A 17,640-nucleotide genomic window follows, 5' to 3' on the forward strand; every position below is an offset into this window, starting at 1 on the left:
TCACTCTGGGTGTGTGCTTGGACTGGTGTCCAAGGGGAACGACTGGATTTCAGAGCTTATGCCAGAATGGTTTAGAGATGGAAGAAGAAATGGGAAAGAGGAGATAATTATGCCAAGGATATATAATTACTCCTTGGCTCTCCATGTCTTACATCACACAGGATCCTGAGAAAGCTGGGGTCAGACCTGGGAAATGTGCTGCAAGACAAACACTTCCAGCTGTTCCTCTGAAAGCAAATCCCAGCAAGTACCTTCCAGACGGGAACGTGTGTGCTTACTTATTTAAGGAAAGAAAAAAAATGTCACTGTTCAAGCCTTCAACATTCACCTTTGTAATTAAAATCTCTAATCACAAGCAGAACACAATAAGTGACCCGTCTTCTGGGAGTTGTTTCTTAAGGTGGTTTTCCATTTTTGCATTACTTAGCCCCTGCCTCAGTGCCAGGGTTTACTTAACCTTAAGCTTGTGAACAGGCTTATTGAATTTGGCCAAGACTTGACTAATCTGTAATGAGCTCCAGGTTACCTGGAACTTGGCAGCACTGTTGTCCTCTGTGCCATTGCATAATGGCCTGACCCTGTGTAACCATGGCTTCGCCTTGAGCCCCTTCTCCAGCCTCCTTGAATCCTGCTTCAAAACCCCCGCTTCATGGAGGGGCTGCCCTGCTGAGGGGTGTCCCAAGTGCTGAAATCACTTCTGCTTTTATCCTCTTCCATGGGGGGAGAGGTGGGAGAAAGTGTGAGAGAAGCTCCAATGTGGGAGCCATTGAGGGCAGAGAGGGGTTGCAGCAGTGGCAACCAAGCGAAGGCTGGTACCTCCTCCCAAGCATCTGCAGTGGCTGGGGGGACATGAGGATCCTGGCCATCTTCCTCCTTCCCCTCCACCTGCATCGGGTGGTCCCCCTGCACTTGTGAATGGAGGATGATCATCCTGGAAGCTATTCCATTTGAAACTTGCTAGGTGGTTTTTATTGTTTGTTTGCATCAGTTTAACAAGGGCAAGTGGAAGGACTTAATTTGTCAGAAATCACAGGAATAATTCAGATGTTGATCTAAATCAATTTTTTTTCCCCTAGTTGTTTATTTACTTCAGCTCAACCACTTGAGAAACCCATTATTTGCCTGCTCTTGAGTATCTAATGATGAAAATAAATGGTTACCACTCTTTATTGTGCTTTTTCCATAAGGCTGACACGGCACAGAGAAGGAACTGGAGTCTTTTCCTTCTAGCATGACACTGGGCAGATTGTTTATAGCACTTCAGCTCCAGCCCTCTGCAAGCCAACCAAAAGCAGGATTATTAAGGGCAGGATTTAGTAATTGAGAGCAAGATTTGTCGGACAATAATTTTGTAATGAGCGAGGAGGGAGGAATCTGGCTTGGATCTTATGGATCCAGCAGTAGGTTGGGGGAAAAGATCCTCTTACCAAAAAAAAAAAAAAAAAAATTAACAAAACAATCTCGCCTTGTTGGGAGATCAGAGAGCCAAATATAGACCCTAGCACATTTCCTTCCCTCCTCCTTCCGAAGCTCATCCTTTTGAAGTGCACTTTCAATGGGATGTGAATAATTGACTCTCTGAGCAACCGGCTGAGTGCTCTGTTGGTTTAACTGATTGGTCTCAGTTGCTGATTCCTGTTTTGTTTTGGATGATTTTCAACCCAATTGCCCTGTCAGCTACAATTAGTCCCATTAATATGACAGCTGAAAGGTCACAGATGACTCCTCCTGTTGCAGGCGTGAGGGCAGGCATGAGATGCTCTCAGCATGGTGTTCTCAGCTCTGTGGTTGTGTGCTGATGGTGATTGGAAATCCTGGTGTAAAACCCATCAGAAGGGACGCGAGATTTGCTTCGTGGGAGGATAGTTGACTGAGGAGTGAGGCTGCAATAAAAAGTAACATTTGGATGAACTCAAATTAGAGAAGAGAGCTTCTGGTTCTGTATCAAGGGGAAATGTGGAATGGCTGGGCTTCCTCTCACCCGCCAGGGCCGTAAGGAAAGGAAGCAGAAGTGGGATAGAGTCGTAGGCACAACCTGTGGCTCTTCTAACAAATCCACTGCTGTTGTTCTTTGTGGTTCCAGTAACATCTGCCTTAGTTTTGGGCTTTGTGTCTTCCACCCAGGATTCACACTTAGGGTAATGAAGTAGGAAAGGGAACAGCAGATGAATGGATGCAGCTCAAGGGTTCATTGGGATTCTTAAGATTATAGGGGCCAGATCCACACAGGTGCAGGTCAGATGTTGGACTTGTGGGTCTGATGGTCACCCTTTAGCCATGATATGGCCAAAACAGTATCATAGAAAATGTAGTCTGGTTGACCTTTTTTATGAGAAAGAAGACATAAGGCACCCAAAATGCCTGGATCAGCCCATCATTGAATTCTATAGCCCTAAAACTTCCTGGTTGGAAATAGTTCCCTCACAAAGCAGGGCGCTGTGCCTGGTGAGGTTCCACAGGGGTCTGGTTTTGGTTTGGTGTTATTTGGTATTTTCCTTAACTGCTTGGATGATGGAAAAGAGAATGTGTGGGTTCAGTTTGCAGATGACCTCCAGCTGGGAAGGGCTTGCAGCAGCCTTGCTGAGAGGGTCAGACTTCCAGATGACCTTGCACAAGCTGGAGAAGTGTTGTGTAAAGGACAATTTGTGGTTAGATGAAGACAAACAGAATTTTAGAGTCTGGCAGAAGCCATTGACTGCACCAGTGCGGGATGCGGACTGTTCCCAGTAGGTGAAAGGGTGCTATTAAAAAATGCAAATAGCTTATGGATCAGGCAAGAAACATTGTGAACTTCAAACAGGGTGATATTGGTTAAACACTAGGGGAAACCTAAGTGGTAAAGACAGGAAAATAGAAGAGTAAAACATCAAGCGAGGCTAGAGTCCACTTCACAGGAGATTTTTCAGAACTGGTGGGGCAAACTTTTTTCAAGAATGATATAGATCTATTTGATGCTGCTGCTGTGAAGCACAGCGTTGAGGAGGTCTGCAGATCTCCTTGGGGCAAGGTGACTATTTTGCTCACTCCTTTTGTTTTACTATTGAAACATTAATATTTATATGAGGAGCACATTGTGAAAAATCCCTTGGCCAGAGACCAGAATTTTCCTTGAGTGCTTTGCTGGGAGCTTTACAGCCAGCCAGCCCACATGCCATGTTTGTCATGGGCACGAATTCCAGTTGAAGGAGGTCAGGTTTGGTCTTGCAGGAATGTACAACCTACACAAATCCCACCTTTATTTCTCCAGAAGCTGCACTTTCTGCAGACATCTGCAAGGTCCAGAGGTCAGTGTATTGTGCTGAGCTTTTTCTTTTTAACTCTTGTCTGGGACTTGTTTGTAGAGAAGATAGCTGGTGCTTTTGAAAAGCTTAGCAGCAAGACACCTCTTCTGTCCATGTTTGGGCAACACAATGAATGCAGATGTGCTAGGAAACTTTTGATTATCTGTAGGATTTTTCTGTGGCAGCTTCAAAGCTCTGTGGTTAGTTATATTCTGTGACTTTAAATGGATATGTCTTGCATTCAGAGCTCTGATTTAATTTTCCGGTTTAATCTATTGTCCAAACATCATTAATGTTGTCTTTGAGGCATGGGAGAGCTTTGATGGAGTGTGTTTTTTTAATTTCTGGCCATCACCCTGTGCAGCCATAACCAACATCCTGCCTGCTAATGAGAAAACTCAAGTTATTGCAATCACATGTCTTGTGGAAATGGATTGTAGTGGCAGGAGAAGAAAAGGAACTGACTTTGCTCACCTCCCACCCCCAGCTGGCATGAGCATTTGTATTACTGACAAGGAGGAGAAGATTCTACAGATTAAGATACTTCATTAAAAAGCTGTGTTGCCTGTTGAAAATGAAATAATTAATTTCATAGACCTGTCATTAATTCCTTAACCTGCTTTCATGAGTTATCTTTTCTACCTATAAGCATCTGAAACCTTTCCTACTTCATGCCCTGCCAGCACCTCAGCTGTCCAGTTCAACTATTCCTAACCAATCCAGGTTTGTGGAAGAATTTGGCCTGTCATTCCAGTGTGAAGTGAGGGAGCAGGATCCTCCATTACACACCCAGTCAACCAGTTGCTTGATGTTGATGTCCTGACTATTGCTTTCCCCTGTCTCCCATGTTCTGTAAGACTCTCTGTTTGGAAAGCAAAACTTGTGTGTGTCTGACCATGGAAAGACTTGGCAGAAGTCAGTGTGGGGAGCAAGGCGTGGCCCAAGGTCTCAGCATTTGCTCCGTGTTGCGCAGTGATAAACATCTGCAGAAGGTCTGGGAGAGGTGGGGCTGGTTGTGATGCACAGCCCCGTGTCTTTCCCTGTTTTGGAGATGATAAGGCATCAACAGGAAAGCATTGGCTTCAGGAGGGCAAGCAGAAGTGGGCAGTATTAGAGCACCTTATTCCTTCTCCAGTAGGAAACCTGTCTTGCAGGGGAGAGCCCGCCCTGCAACAAACTACCTCTGTTATCTCTGGGCTCATTGGCCACCAGAGGATAAACTGGGTGTGTTGGTAGCAGCTTCACAGCATGGGAACATCTCAGGTTTTGTCTGTGCAGGAGCTTGACTGGCAGAAACGCAGAACTGGGATGTAGTATGAGGGCTTGCTCAAGGATGCAGTTGTCTTATGGCAGTGTTGTTTTGCTCAGATTTGAAACAGGATTAAAGTGATGTAGATAAATAAGTATAAATATGAGCCGACCCCTGCAGCCAGTTTTCCTCTGTGGACAGGTTTTACAGGAAGCTGTTTTGCTCACTCTCAGACAGGACTTGATGTGATCCATGTTCTGGCTTGATGAGAGCTGCCCAGCCTGGTGGTGCCTCTCAACGTGCTGGCCTCCACCACTGCACCTTTCCCTGGCATTTGCACTCCTGTAACCACACCGACCTCTTCTCTGCCTTCTTCCCCCTTCCAAAGTTGTTGACATTCATCCTTTCAAACTATGCCTGGAAACAGGCTCCGCTGTCTCATGTGTTTAGAGAATGAGGGGCCACCAAGAGCAGGCTGGAGAGTCTCCTGCAGTCCCAGTGGTTTCTGAGGTCCTCCTTTCACCCTCCATGTCTTCACAGAGCACGGCTTTGTCGGCTACTCCAAAGAGCTTATGTTCAACAACACGCTGCCGGACTACAGCCAGGGGGAGTCCTTCTTCACTGTTTTTGGAGTGTTTTTCCCAGCTGCCACAGGTACAATTACGTTTTATCCTCCCCATCTTTCACTCCACAGTCACATCTTGGAGATGAGCAGAACCAAGAGGAGCTCCTCTGAGCTGCAAGGTGAGGTGAGTGACACCATACTCGGCCAGAGCAGGGTCATTTGGTCAATTCAAAATATTCAGGCTTTCCTACAGCATCTCAAATTTTGTACATCCCTGTCCTGTTCACTTGAATGTGCTCTTCTGTCTCTCTGTGGTTAGAAATTACTGGTCAATTCTATGGGTTGACGTGATGTAAATCCTTCACTGCCCAGGACAGGGCTCAGGCACTGGTCTTGTCAAGTTCTGTCAGGTGACAAGGTATCAAGCCTTTTAAAAAGTGCCAATCACGATTCATCTTATTAGATAAGCCTTATGACTTGATTGCACTGAGAGGGCGGGGCAGGAAGAGCCCAGGAGGGCTTTCCCTCCATCCTTATCCCAGACAGGCGGCTGAGCTGGGCTGGTGCCATCATGCTGACCCACCACTTTCTGCACAGACGCGTCTTTACATGTCTGCAGAGATCAAGTTTGTGAGCTTAACTGGATGCTCTCGTATTATTAATTCCCTTAAATTACCAGGAAGATCCATCCCCTTTCCAAAGCTGGCAATCTCCAGTGGGAATGAAATAACTATCAGTTGGAGTCACAATACCTTTCGTTGATGGTGGTTTTTTTTTAAGTTATAGAAAGTACTGTTGATAAGCAGTTTCCATAGTGATGAATCCTTGGATTACAGAATGAATTTTCAGAGGATTAGCTCTAAGCAACTCACTGGAAGTTGTTCACAGAATTACTGCAGTACATGGAGACAAGCTGAAACGTTTTGTGAGACAGATAGGACTGGAGGAAGTTGCTTTGTCAGGTGCATCTAGTGCAGGACTTAAAATTTTCCTTTGACATCCTTTCTCCCAGCTTTTCAGTTTGGCTATGTCTGTGTGGGCCTCCTCCTGGAAAACTCACCTGCCTGAACTCTCAGCACCATGGTGAAGTTAGTTTCTGCCCTGCCCTCTTTTGTCATTCTGCCTGGCCCAAACAAGTTCCCAGGCAAAGAAGGCCTGCCTCAGATGCAGGAAAACAATTTTTTTTTCCAGCTCATGGTTATAGAAGAAGGAATAGCTGTGACAGAGCTGTGCAGAAAGTTACCACGATTAGCCATATTAAATGGTTCTTCATCACTGCTATTGCTCGGTTGCTAGGAAGAAGGCCAAAACTAATAGATACAATTTATTTAAAGCCCTGGCAGCGAATTGCTTTATAAGCGAGCAATTGTAATACCAGTAGTGTTAAACATTCTCTGAAAATGTAGTTTGTTCTGATGTATAATTACTTTGGTTGCTGCCCAGCTTTTTCATGTGTTCTTTTTAATTGCTTGATTATTTACAGGATTTAAATTATTCCTGTGGAGCGGCGGTGTCAGTGGTACCATATAACATCCCTATTGCTCCTGTTATTGGTGTTTGTAGCACTGCAGCATTCTGGAGCCTCGTAAAACATAGGGTTTGTGATCTAATTAAGAAATTTTCAGGGTCGGAGTCAAGACTTTGCTGCAGATCAGGAATGGGGAGCCCAGTGCCAATTCAGAAGTGCTGGGAATAGATCCCCTATCTCCTTGGGCTGAGGCTGTGAGTGAGGGCTGGTTCCCCCACGTCATGTCCCACCTGACCCACTCTGGCTTAGCTCACCTCTTCCCCGACAGCGGGGCTGCAGAGAGCACCCTGGGCTTCTTGGGGTCCCGTGTGCCAGCCCAGAGCTGCTTCCCACCGCGCTGCGGGCACGGCCTGGATGCAGCCTGAGCCCACCAGCTTGGCAGGAACTCTGCCGGGTTGGGGATGACGTTTCAGGCATGGGTTTGGCAGTAGCATGAACAGCAGGCGGGGAGGTGTGACAGGATTACCATAGCCTCTGATGCAGGGCGGGCAGCCTGGCGCAGGTTGCGAGTGATCCCCAGTACCTCTGCACGAAGAGGAGTGGCAGGGACACGTGAGCATCATTCCCAGGCTGTCCCCTCCAGCCCATGCTCCTGGCCAGCACCATCCCCAAGTGGTATCTACTTCTGCTGGGACTCCCACAGTAACCTGGCCAAAGCACTGGAAGCAAAATCTTTTGCTTTAAGATGCAACAGAAATTTGGGGAGGGTTTCAGCAGAACAATATGTTGTTTAGTTTTGAAGGGTTACTTTGAGCAAGTATAAAACAGTGCTTTGACCCAAAGCAATGTTCTGTTTATCTTTAATTATTCAATCTTGTGTTTACTCATTTTTAGCATGTGTTAGTTTACAATCTAAGATGCTGCTTTGATAACAAAGTTTTTTTTTAAAAAATGTTTAGGAAATTGTGAAACAAGATGTTGGGGCCTTTCTGAGATTAAATGTTCCTCTTTGAAGTGAAACTATTTTGATCTCTTAAGGATAAGCTCTTTCCTCTCCCTCTGAAATGGTTATCTGAATTCAACTGGTTTAAGTTTGGTCTCTGGGATGTACTGAAAAGTGGTTTCAGGTTGCGCGTTTCCACTAGAACTAACAGTGCAGCAGAAACTTCAGAAATACAGGCTGGTAGCTGCAAAAGCAAAGAGGAACAGCCACTTTGGGAAAGGGGAACAGGACCTGCCAGGAGACCCTTGCCTGGACTGACCACTCAGGAGGAGCAGCCGGGTGTATGTTTCAGCTGGAGGGGATGGGATGATCATCCCAGCCTTTTGTAGACGGGTAGCAACATGCTGCCTCCTACGAGCATCCTTCTTGGATCATTTTACTCCAGGTTGGGTTGTTTTCTCTGTATTTTATTGGCATGACTCCAGCAGCACGAGTGAAGTTATCCTGATTTTATGGTTGAATGGTGGTGAGCAGAGGCTGCTCCGTTTGCTTCCTGGGTAAAAGCCGTTTAAACCTTTCAGCTGGATGTGCAGTGCAGCTGGCTTTATTCCCCCAGGTTTGTCATTTAATAATACAGAAGAGCTGAGCCATCCAAAACATACATCTAGAGCTGGCCTAAATGGGAGAGCATGGGCACGGAAGACTCAGATTTACCAGCTTCAATCAAAAAGCCTTATCGTACTTGCTGTGAAAGATGTGAACATACCCCTGTGGTGAATCCGTGTGTGAAGCAGACATTTTTCTGCCTGTTTGTCAATACCTGCTTAACACAGCCCTTTTGGTGCCACGCTGTGGTGCACAAACACCCCACTTGGTACGGGGAAGGAATCTCGGGAGCTGCCTGCCCGCGTTCAGCTCCTAGCAGCACCCGTGCAACCATCAGTGCATTTTCAAAATGAAGATAAATGTCACTTCTGTTGTGCAGAGAATGTTTTTCTTTTTCTACTAAATCCCTGAGGTTTTCTGTTTAATGAAAGAAGGCTGTTGTCATGTGGTACAAGAAAGTAAGACAACGTTTGAAGCGGCACTGGTGGAAAATATCATTGTACTGAAACCGGTTCTGAAATAAAATGCATTTGGCACTTGCAAAATGACAGCAGATAGATTTAGAAGTTTTGGGCAAAGTTATCAAATGATGTAAACTGGCACAACTCCATTGAACTCTGTGGAGGGGGGCCAGCTTACATCAGGGGAGAATTTGGCCCTTTAAAAAAATTAGCTACAATCCTTATCTAAGATTTTCCATTCTTCATCTCTTGGGTGAAGGAAAAAAACCCCACCTTTTATGTTTTATAGTAAATTCACTGGAAAATGCAACAGGCATTTGCAAGCAGTCATATCTACAGTTATAAACCATGGCTGGTGGAATTAGAAGCCAGAGCTGGTGGAGCTGATGGTTGTGTCTAATGGACAATGTAGGTGGTCCCCTTGTGCACATATCTACTGCCTGGATGATGCCCAGGACAGGATTATGCTGGGAATAGCAGCAATGTACAGACTGTCTCAGCCATAATTTCCTGGCTGAGTTGACCATGTTTTCATGCTTCCTTGTCCAGAAGCTTTGTCATTATCTGCTGCTCTCTGAGATAGTAGCCCATGTGGAAAATCCAGCTTGCTATCTCGTTGAAACAGAGAGGTGGATAATTTTCTCCATGGACAATCTGCAGACAGGATTGCTTAAGTTCAGAAGAGATTGGACATTTCCCAAAGGACAGGTCTGTGTATGGAGAGAGAAATGTACTAACATCTCTACGTCATTGAGTTTTATATGGAAGTGTAGAATTTTTCTTCTGTTGAGTAGCTAAAGTCTCTAGAAAGGCTGTTTGTGGCTACTCACAAGTTAGACCAGTTCTCTGGCAGTCAGTGACTGAGACTACGGATGGTGGAGATTGTTCAGGACTTTTTCTGAAGATTAATCAGGTTGTTCTTTCAGTGAAAAGCGAAGTGGTTAGTGTGCTGCTCAGAAAAGACCTTCTTAGTACTGCTTTTTGGGAACTATCATCCTGTCTGGAAAATGGCTTTTTGGGTGGTGGTGGGAATGTGACTTTGGCATTGTGCATAAGTCTGTACTACCAGATTGTCCGTACTTTTGTACTAGTCAGGTATAGTTGCAGCATGGAGGAGATGGCTTTGGCTTGAGTGGCTGAGAGTATCTGTGTTGGTTCCCTCTGTGGTGGCCTTGGCCTTTGGCAGTGGAAGACATGAGAGTCCGGTGACCTCCTGGGGCTCCTGACAGAAGCTATTTAGTGTGCACTGGCCTGGAACTGACCCCAAGTTGCTGCCAGGCAGGAGGTCAATCATCGATCTCAAGATCCTGTTTATGTGGGCTCTGACAGGTCATCTCCTGGCTGCTCCTGAATATGCATGGTTCAGTGGGAGGGAGGCAGTGGGGTGGCCTAGGCTGTGCAGTCATCACTGTGCTGCCAACTCACGTCTTCAACTTTTTTCATATTTAGTCCAGAAAACCCCATTTTGGTGTTTCCCCAGTGCTTTGTTGAGGCAGGAGTTTGGATGAGGAAGAGGTGAGTCAAGCACAAGCTGGAAGATTTAGAAGCAGTGTCAGATGTTTGGGAAACTTGGCCAAGAGGCACGAGATTAACAGCTGTCCTTCTGACAAGTTTGTTCCCTTTGGAAGCAAAATTCACAGTATTCTCATCTTTCTGCTTTGCCCCTGAATTGCAGAGTAGCATGTCACTGAGGAGTGCATCATAGAGACTTCAGTGAGCATGGTGTTTGTGACCATTTTGATCTGCCTTCCTGATTTTCTCACCTGCAGCTAAGCCTACTGTGTAGTTATTTAAAAGCAGCAGTGCTTGAAGAGCACTTGGAAGCTTTATCTGAGGAAAGGCACACCAGCTAATGGGCTTTTAGCAGTGCTGTTCAGAAGTGCATCCACAGAATAGTCTTCCAGGAGAAAATTAAGAACTCATTTTGATTTGTAATGCTTTTGGTATGGTGTCAAGGATTCAAATCTGGTCTGAATCTGGAAGACAGCTCTTCCAGGAGCTGAGGAATGCCAGGAGCCTGTGGGGACTGGGGAGTGGCTGTTGAGTCTCTGGCTCTGTGGTGGAGAGCAGAACAGAAAAAGATGGCTGCTGAGTGGAATGATCAAGGGGAAAAAAAGATGATCAAGGAAAAAATATTAAGGATAAATAAATGAAACCCTGGATGCCTAACCATTGTGTTAATGAGCCTAACAATGAGCCTTGTGCTCATTAAGGTGCTGTCCTCTCAGCAGCACAGCAAAGAGAGGAAGCGTTACGATTCCCATTGAGTAGATGGAGAGATGGAGCTATGAAGATGTACAGCAAAGGGCAGGACAGAGCAGGGAGATGAGCCCCTCTTCCTTGATTAGCAACCCAATTGTTGCTCCCTGTTGGCAGTTCGTCGGTAGCCATGCAAGGTCTCCAGGGAAGTCTCTCTGGCTGAGCTGGGTTTGTCCCCTTTGTGCTGGCATTTGTCCCACAGCTCCTGTCTACACTTCGTTGTGTTAGAAAACCCTCCCAAGCAGCAATCAGTGTTTGAGCTTTAAAATGCAATGGGCTGTTGCCGATTTAGAGCTGTAGTCACTCAGATTTGCCACCTCAGAGACTCACTTCATCATTCTTGTGCCCTCTGAAAATGAGGAATGACTGCTGGACTTGGCAGCCAAGTGGCAAGCCAACATGGGGTCGGTCCCCTCCTGCTGGGCTGGCAGATGCTCCAAGTGTCATAGCGTTGGCATCCTCCTTCCCATTGTTGTTCTGTGGTGATCTCACCCCAGCTCCCCGGGACCATCCCACAAGCACTGCTGGTTGGCACCTGGCCTGCGTGTCCTTATGAAGATGTTAGTCTGACATCCGAGAGGTGGGACAGTGATGAGCAGAAGTCTTAAAGAAGGCTCTTCTGTCCTGCCTTAATATTCTCGTCAGGACTATAAATCAGGTGTTGGGTACTTTTTCATTTATAGCAGATATCTGAAGTCTTCTTGGTAAAGTTTTGGGATAATGTGACAAGAGAAGTTATGTTTTCTTGCCAAATCTGGTGTGACTCCTCCTTCAGCTGTGGTCAAAGCCTCTTAACTGATTTATCCCTTGTGTTCCTAGCCTCAACATGGAGACTGTTATCCTGTTTCTCATTCTTGTGTCTTTAGATGGCAGTTTTTTAGGCTAAGGGCTGTCCCTGATTGTACAATACTCAGTACTCTGGCCTAAAATAACAGTTCAGGACTTTATTCTTAGTCCTACCATGTGTTTTCTACGTGATGCTGGGACAATCATTTGTGCCCTCAGTGCTTCTGTCTTCCCATCTGCAAAGCAGAGATACTGCCTACTTCCAAAGCAGAGCCCTTGCGTGGAAGGTGCTGTGTGCGTGTTCGTCCCCCTCCCAAATGTGCGTGTGATCACCATTCCACCCGGGCAGGAGAGGCTGGTTTGAAAGGCGGTTGTCCCCCATGAATGCAGGGACCTGTAATGGATCTGCTCTGGGGGTGGCCCCACCTGCTGAGTGTGCTGCCCTGATGAATAGCACCGTTTGTCTTCTCAACAAATGGACAGTGCTGCCTTCTGCGGGGTTTGCGTTGAGATAAGATGGGGTTTGTTCAGATTTCTCCTTTTCTTTTTTTTCCCCCCTTCCCCTTCCAGCATTGTTCAAGCAGGACAAAGGGCTCTTTGTAGATGTGCTGGTGGTGGCGTGCTTCTGTTAAAGACAGGAACAGTTTCTTACCAAGCAGTCGATGGGAGCCAGTTATTGTGTGTATGGCAGTGCAATGATGTGATAGGTACCGTTTTGAAGCAATCAGTTAACAGATCCATTCTATTACATATTGCAATATAATTTAATTGATATGTAATGTAATATAACGTAATATGTATTATATATGCGAGAACTTAGAGTAACTCTAAATTGCATTTATGTCTGCAAAATACAGGTGTGATGGCTGGGTTCAATATGAGCGGAGATCTCCAGAAGCCTGCTACCAACGTCCCCCTGGGGTCTCTGGCTGCTATTGGCACCTCGTAAGTCATAGATTGGGGAAAATTTACTCTCTGGAGACTGCCCTGGATGTGATCAATCCAGTTCATATTCCCATCAACCTTTTATTACTCAGCCATCTGGAAAATTAAAGTCTGGCTCTCATTCAAATTGTCATCCATTACCACCACCTCTTCTAGGTGGGTTAGAGAATAGGTTCATTAATGCAGATGTGATCAGTCCTTCCTCTGCCAGGTGGGATGTGTTGGTGCTACAACAGTTGTGTTCCTGCTGTCCCAGAGAGGGCTGCAAACTTCTGGAAGGCTTGAGGGGCTGATTTTGTCACTTATCTCTATTGATTTCAAAGTGCTTTATTCTTCTATATGAATAGAAAATTTAAAAAAATGTAAAATATAAAAAAAAATATAATTTTTACTATTGGGAAAATGAGGCCAAGACAGGTGAGATGACCTACCCACCTGCAAGGCCAGTGGAATGCAGGAGTCCTGCACCCCGATCAGTGCTATCCCCCAGGAAATGCTACTTTCCAGAGGAAAATACTGCTGCATATTACAAAATCAAACTTGGTAGGTTTTCCTGCCTGCTTTCATTGCCACCTAAAATGCTTTTGAAATTATTACTTTTAATTGCATACTATGGTTCAGACAGAAAGGATCTTCAGAATTCAGGGATATTCCTGATGAAGTTGGTGGTTGGTTTAAGTGAGGGGATTCCCCAGGGCACAGAAGTATCAAAGGTGGTTGGACTATGGTCATTCACATCTCTGCTGTCGGGGCTTTGCAGGCAGACTAGGTTATCACTCCACCCAAGCACTGGAAAGGCCAGAGACACCTGAGGAGGGCTGTGACTGAGGCTGGAGAGCAGACTGGCTGTGGTGTTTAACAGTACTGACAGATGAGGGGACCTGTGTACCTGCAGAATCATAGAACAATTTGGGTTGGAATGGATCTTGAAAGGTCATCTAGTCCACCCCCCCTTCCCTCCCTGTGTAAGCAGGGACATCTTCAGCTAGAGCAGGTTGCTCAGAGCCCCATCCAACCTGACCTTGAATATCTCCACGAATGGGGCACCTATCACCTCTCTGGGGAACCTGTGCCAGTGTCTCACCATCCTCATTGTGAAATATTTCTTCCTTCTATGTAGCCTAAACCTACTCTCTTTTAGTTTAAAACCATTACCCTCTGTCCTGTCACTACAGTCCCTACTATAAAGTCTGTCCGCAGGTCTGGGTTATTCCCCTCTCCCCTCATGCACACACCAAGAGGGCAGGTATCTTCTCCTCAAGGGTACCATATGGTCACACTGCAGCTCTCCCTGGTACATTGTAGTGGGTAAGTAACGTGGACCAGACCTAAATTTAGTCAACCTAAATGATTCTCTGGAGGAACAGCCCATGCAGAGAGATTGAAGGCCCAGCTTGCATGTACTTTGGCCTTCTCCTGGCTGTGCTAACAGACAGAATTCTCAGTGGTCTTCTCTTGCTGGAAGAAAACAGTTCATTTTTGTTGTTTGCAGGTGGTTTCTATACATGGTCTTTGTTTTTTTGTTGGGAGCCATTTGTACCCGTCAGTCACTCCGCTATGACTTCATGATAGCAGAGAAGGTAACTTGTTTGAATAACCCAGCGCGGTTTTATACAATGGTGCTTTTGGGTTGCCATCTGGCTTACTGAATGCTTGAATTTCCAAAAGCCTAAGGCATTTGGGTACACATCCCTCATTGACATTCAGGGGGATTTCCCCATTGCAAATCCCAGCCTGCAGCTGATTTGTGTGGCTTTGCATTCACCAGCACATCCAGTCGTGCTGAATCTGGGAAGAATCGCCCAGCAGTGGCTTTAAGAGCTAAAATACGATAATGCGCTCTGATGATAAATGCTGTGTTTTATTCAGTGTATCCTTTCTTGTTGGTGAAAGCTTAGGCCAAATTGAAATCTCTAAGGAACCCCACTGCTTATCTCTACTAAGTCAAGCGGAGCTCCCGTTTCCATATCTAGGAGGTTGTAATTGCAGGGTGAGCAATAGGATTATTAAACTCGAGACATTCCACACGGGTGTGAGACGTGAGGGAGGTTTGTAGTGGTACAGGCATTCAACCTTATCACTGCAGGCCTTTAAGAAGAGAGCAAAATGTTTTGGTGTGTGCTGTTGTTTCACTTTAAATGGGATATGGAAGGGCTAATTTTCTATTATGTGGCATTATCCAAAATCATGGATTCACTGTTTGATGCTGTTTCTTGTGATTCATTTCAAATAGACGTGTTTGCCATTTATTTGATTTGTAACTTGATTTTAATCTAAAATACCAATTTGAAACTCTGACTTTGTTTTCGTTCTAAGTAATTGTAGCTCTAAACTTCCTCCAGCCCCCAAAATAAACTAAATTATTGGTGGGGCTCCTGCTACTTCCTGCTAAGGTAAAAAATGGTCTCTGTTTCAGGGGAAAAAAGAATGAGGCTGTCTTCTTTGAGGCAACATCTTTGGATGTCAGTGATTTAGTGGGTGAAAAGTACAGTAACTAAGAAGAATAAAATTTAATGAATCAGCTGAAGAGGAAAAGATGTTTAAAGCTATGTTTTAACTTCAAAGCCCTTGAGGGGAGTGGGATAAAAAAAAATCTTCCAGTCAAGGATGTGAAGATACTTGGGGTTTTATATGTAACAATATTAAACAAATACAGCCCTATCCCCACAAGCAGATTCAGATTGTTTTTTTCTTTAGTATGGAACACAACGAAGGTGCAATCCAAAAATTCATGTTGCTTTCTGGGTTAGTACAAGCTGCTTTAGATTTAAATGACTCTGGAGAGAAGGAGCGAGGAGAGATCATCACTCAGCCAAACTCCCTTTCTGTCACTCACAGGTGGGTGAGTGCTTGGCTGCTTTTCTTCCTTACAGTACTTGTTTGGCTTTTTAAACATCAAAATGAGATGCAGTAATTTCACTTCTGATGAGCTCAAAGTGCCAATTTCTTGCAAAGTATTCACACTCTGTGCTCAAAACCCCCAGCAAACCCTTTCATCAGCCTTGGTGAAAAGGACTCTTCCCCTCTAACCCTGATTTTAATGTCAAGTAGTACATTTAAATGCAAGCATTTCTGGCAGCTAATATAATATACGATGTCTGGCAATACTGATTGTTTCTTCCAAGTATTTCTCAGAGCAGGGCAGGATTAGAGGAGAGGGAAGGGAAGATACCCCATTGAGTGTCGGTCTGTTGGGCTAATGGAAGCTGATATCTGCTCATCTTTGCCTCAAGTTTCTTCTGATAAAATTCACAAGGCCAAGTGGATTTTCATCAGGAAGAGAAATGTTGTGGTGGGAGTTTTATGTGGTTCTGGACCATGACATTGATTTTACATGCCTTCCCCAAACAGCAAACATTTCATGGCTTGTCACACAGTCTCCTTTTTGCTGCGTGTGGATTTCATAGATGAGGAAAAGGCAGATGTAGCTTGAATTAGCTTTAGACATGTAAATTTTTGCAATCCCTTCTAATAAAGCATATGCTGCCTAACTTCAACGGGGCAGAAGCTGGGAGGACCTGTGTTCATTTAGACCTCATTTTCTATGAGAGTAGGAGTGGGAGCAAAGGACATGTGGGATGCAGGGGACCTGCATTCGGTGACATCCTCTGCCACCGATGTCTGTCTGCACCTCCAGCAGCTTGCTTCATTGAAGCATGGGTACGATCTGGACCAAAATGCGGAGGTTTTCTCCTTGCCTGGCCTCTCTGCTGATGTAACCCCTCATACTTTGCCTTTGTGTGTGGCTGCAGGCTGTCAGACTTACGTGGTCTTGAAGGACTTGGGGATGGCTCAGGTGGCCCTAGACCTTTGTCTTCTTGGCTGTGTCTGCTCACATCCTTTCACCATAATACCAGGAGCACTCCTATTTCAAAGCTTTCTTGCAGAGTGTTCCTATTGTGGGATTTTGTGTATTTGTGTGGGGATTTTTAGATATGCTGCCTGTGCTCATAGCTCTTGACAGTGGGGACCTGTGCAGGGGAGACCCCAGTCCTTGCTTCTGTGTGATAGACCACACCTGCAGGAGATGCTCTGAAAGGGTGCTCACTAGAAACTGGTAGTAAAGCCAGCCTTGTTAGCACTGTGGCTTTAAAGACTTCTTTTAAGTTTCATGTTGGCCAAAGGAAATTCTTTTCTCGTTGAAGACAGGAAAATAAGGTCATTGTATTATATCCTTCAGAGCGTATTTTTTTGGATGACATTTTTTTAAGTGGCAATTTTGATTTGGTTTTACTGTGGATTTTCTTTCAGGATTGGTTTTCCTCTCTGGGACACAGGGGTTTGTCTTCCTGTTTTGGATGGTTGGAAGGCTGGGCAGCTTTTCCTGTATGATATGCTCTGTATATAAGTGATCTCTCCTGAAATAAACTCACTTCCAGTTACTTAAGGGGAATCTAATAGCTGCTGCTTTGCTGCAATTGATCCAAGTGACAAAGAATTTCTGGGATATGAGCTTGTCAGATGGCTCTGTCAGTACAGGATGTTCAGTATTAAATTACTTTTATGGGATAATTTTCCTATCAATTGCTTGCACTTTATACCACCACAGAGCAGTTAAATTGCTGCTTCCCAGGGCTCGCTCTGTTCATTTAGTGACGTTACAAAATATATGTGATCTTTTAAAATACATGTATTTATAACTGCTCAGGGGTCTTTAAAGACAATATCATCAACTTTGACTTGTCTCTGCTTCCTCCAGGTATCCTTGGTGGGTTTCTTGTTTTTACTAGGGCTATACATCTCATCCCTGGCCTCCTGTATGGGAGGGCTGTATGGAGCACCCAGGATCCTGCAGTGCATCGCCCAGGAGAACGTGATCCCCATGCTCTCCTTCCTTGGACGTGGGGTTAGTCATCCTTTCTCTGAGACCGCTGTCAAACCTTCACCTGAAGGAAAACTGGTGATTTAAGAAGCCAGGATTTCTCTGTGTCTGTAGGGTGAGATGGGGGATGTATGGAATGTAACGGGTGGGAAGGCTTGGGTTCTGGTACCTTGTGCATTGGCAGAAAAGCCAGGAAATGGGTAGTTTTATTAAAAAAACAAGAGCCCAGCACTGAGGACTCTGTAGTCTTTGGCT

General features: G+C 45.2%; 1 protein-coding gene across 1 annotated transcript in view; it reads left to right on the plus strand.

Moving 5' to 3' along the window:
* Positions 1–17,640, plus strand: part of SLC12A8 (solute carrier family 12, member 8) — a gene marked incomplete at its 5' end in the record, with an annotated part of 40,824 nt that overhangs the window by 12,144 nt on the left and 11,040 nt on the right. The window contains 4 exons of the mRNA XM_008949750.1: positions 5,071–5,184; positions 12,476–12,563; positions 14,056–14,143; positions 17,263–17,409. Of these exons, the coding sequence (XP_008947998.1) occupies positions 5,071–5,184; positions 12,476–12,563; positions 14,056–14,143; positions 17,263–17,409 (437 nt within the window). The remainder of the gene's footprint in view (positions 1–5,070; positions 5,185–12,475; positions 12,564–14,055; positions 14,144–17,262; positions 17,410–17,640) is intronic.

Source organism: Merops nubicus, unplaced genomic scaffold, assembly GCF_000691845.1.
Source record: "Merops nubicus isolate BGI_N331 unplaced genomic scaffold, ASM69184v1 scaffold49741, whole genome shotgun sequence".
NCBI classification, from domain to species: domain Eukaryota; kingdom Metazoa; phylum Chordata; class Aves; order Coraciiformes; family Meropidae; genus Merops; species Merops nubicus.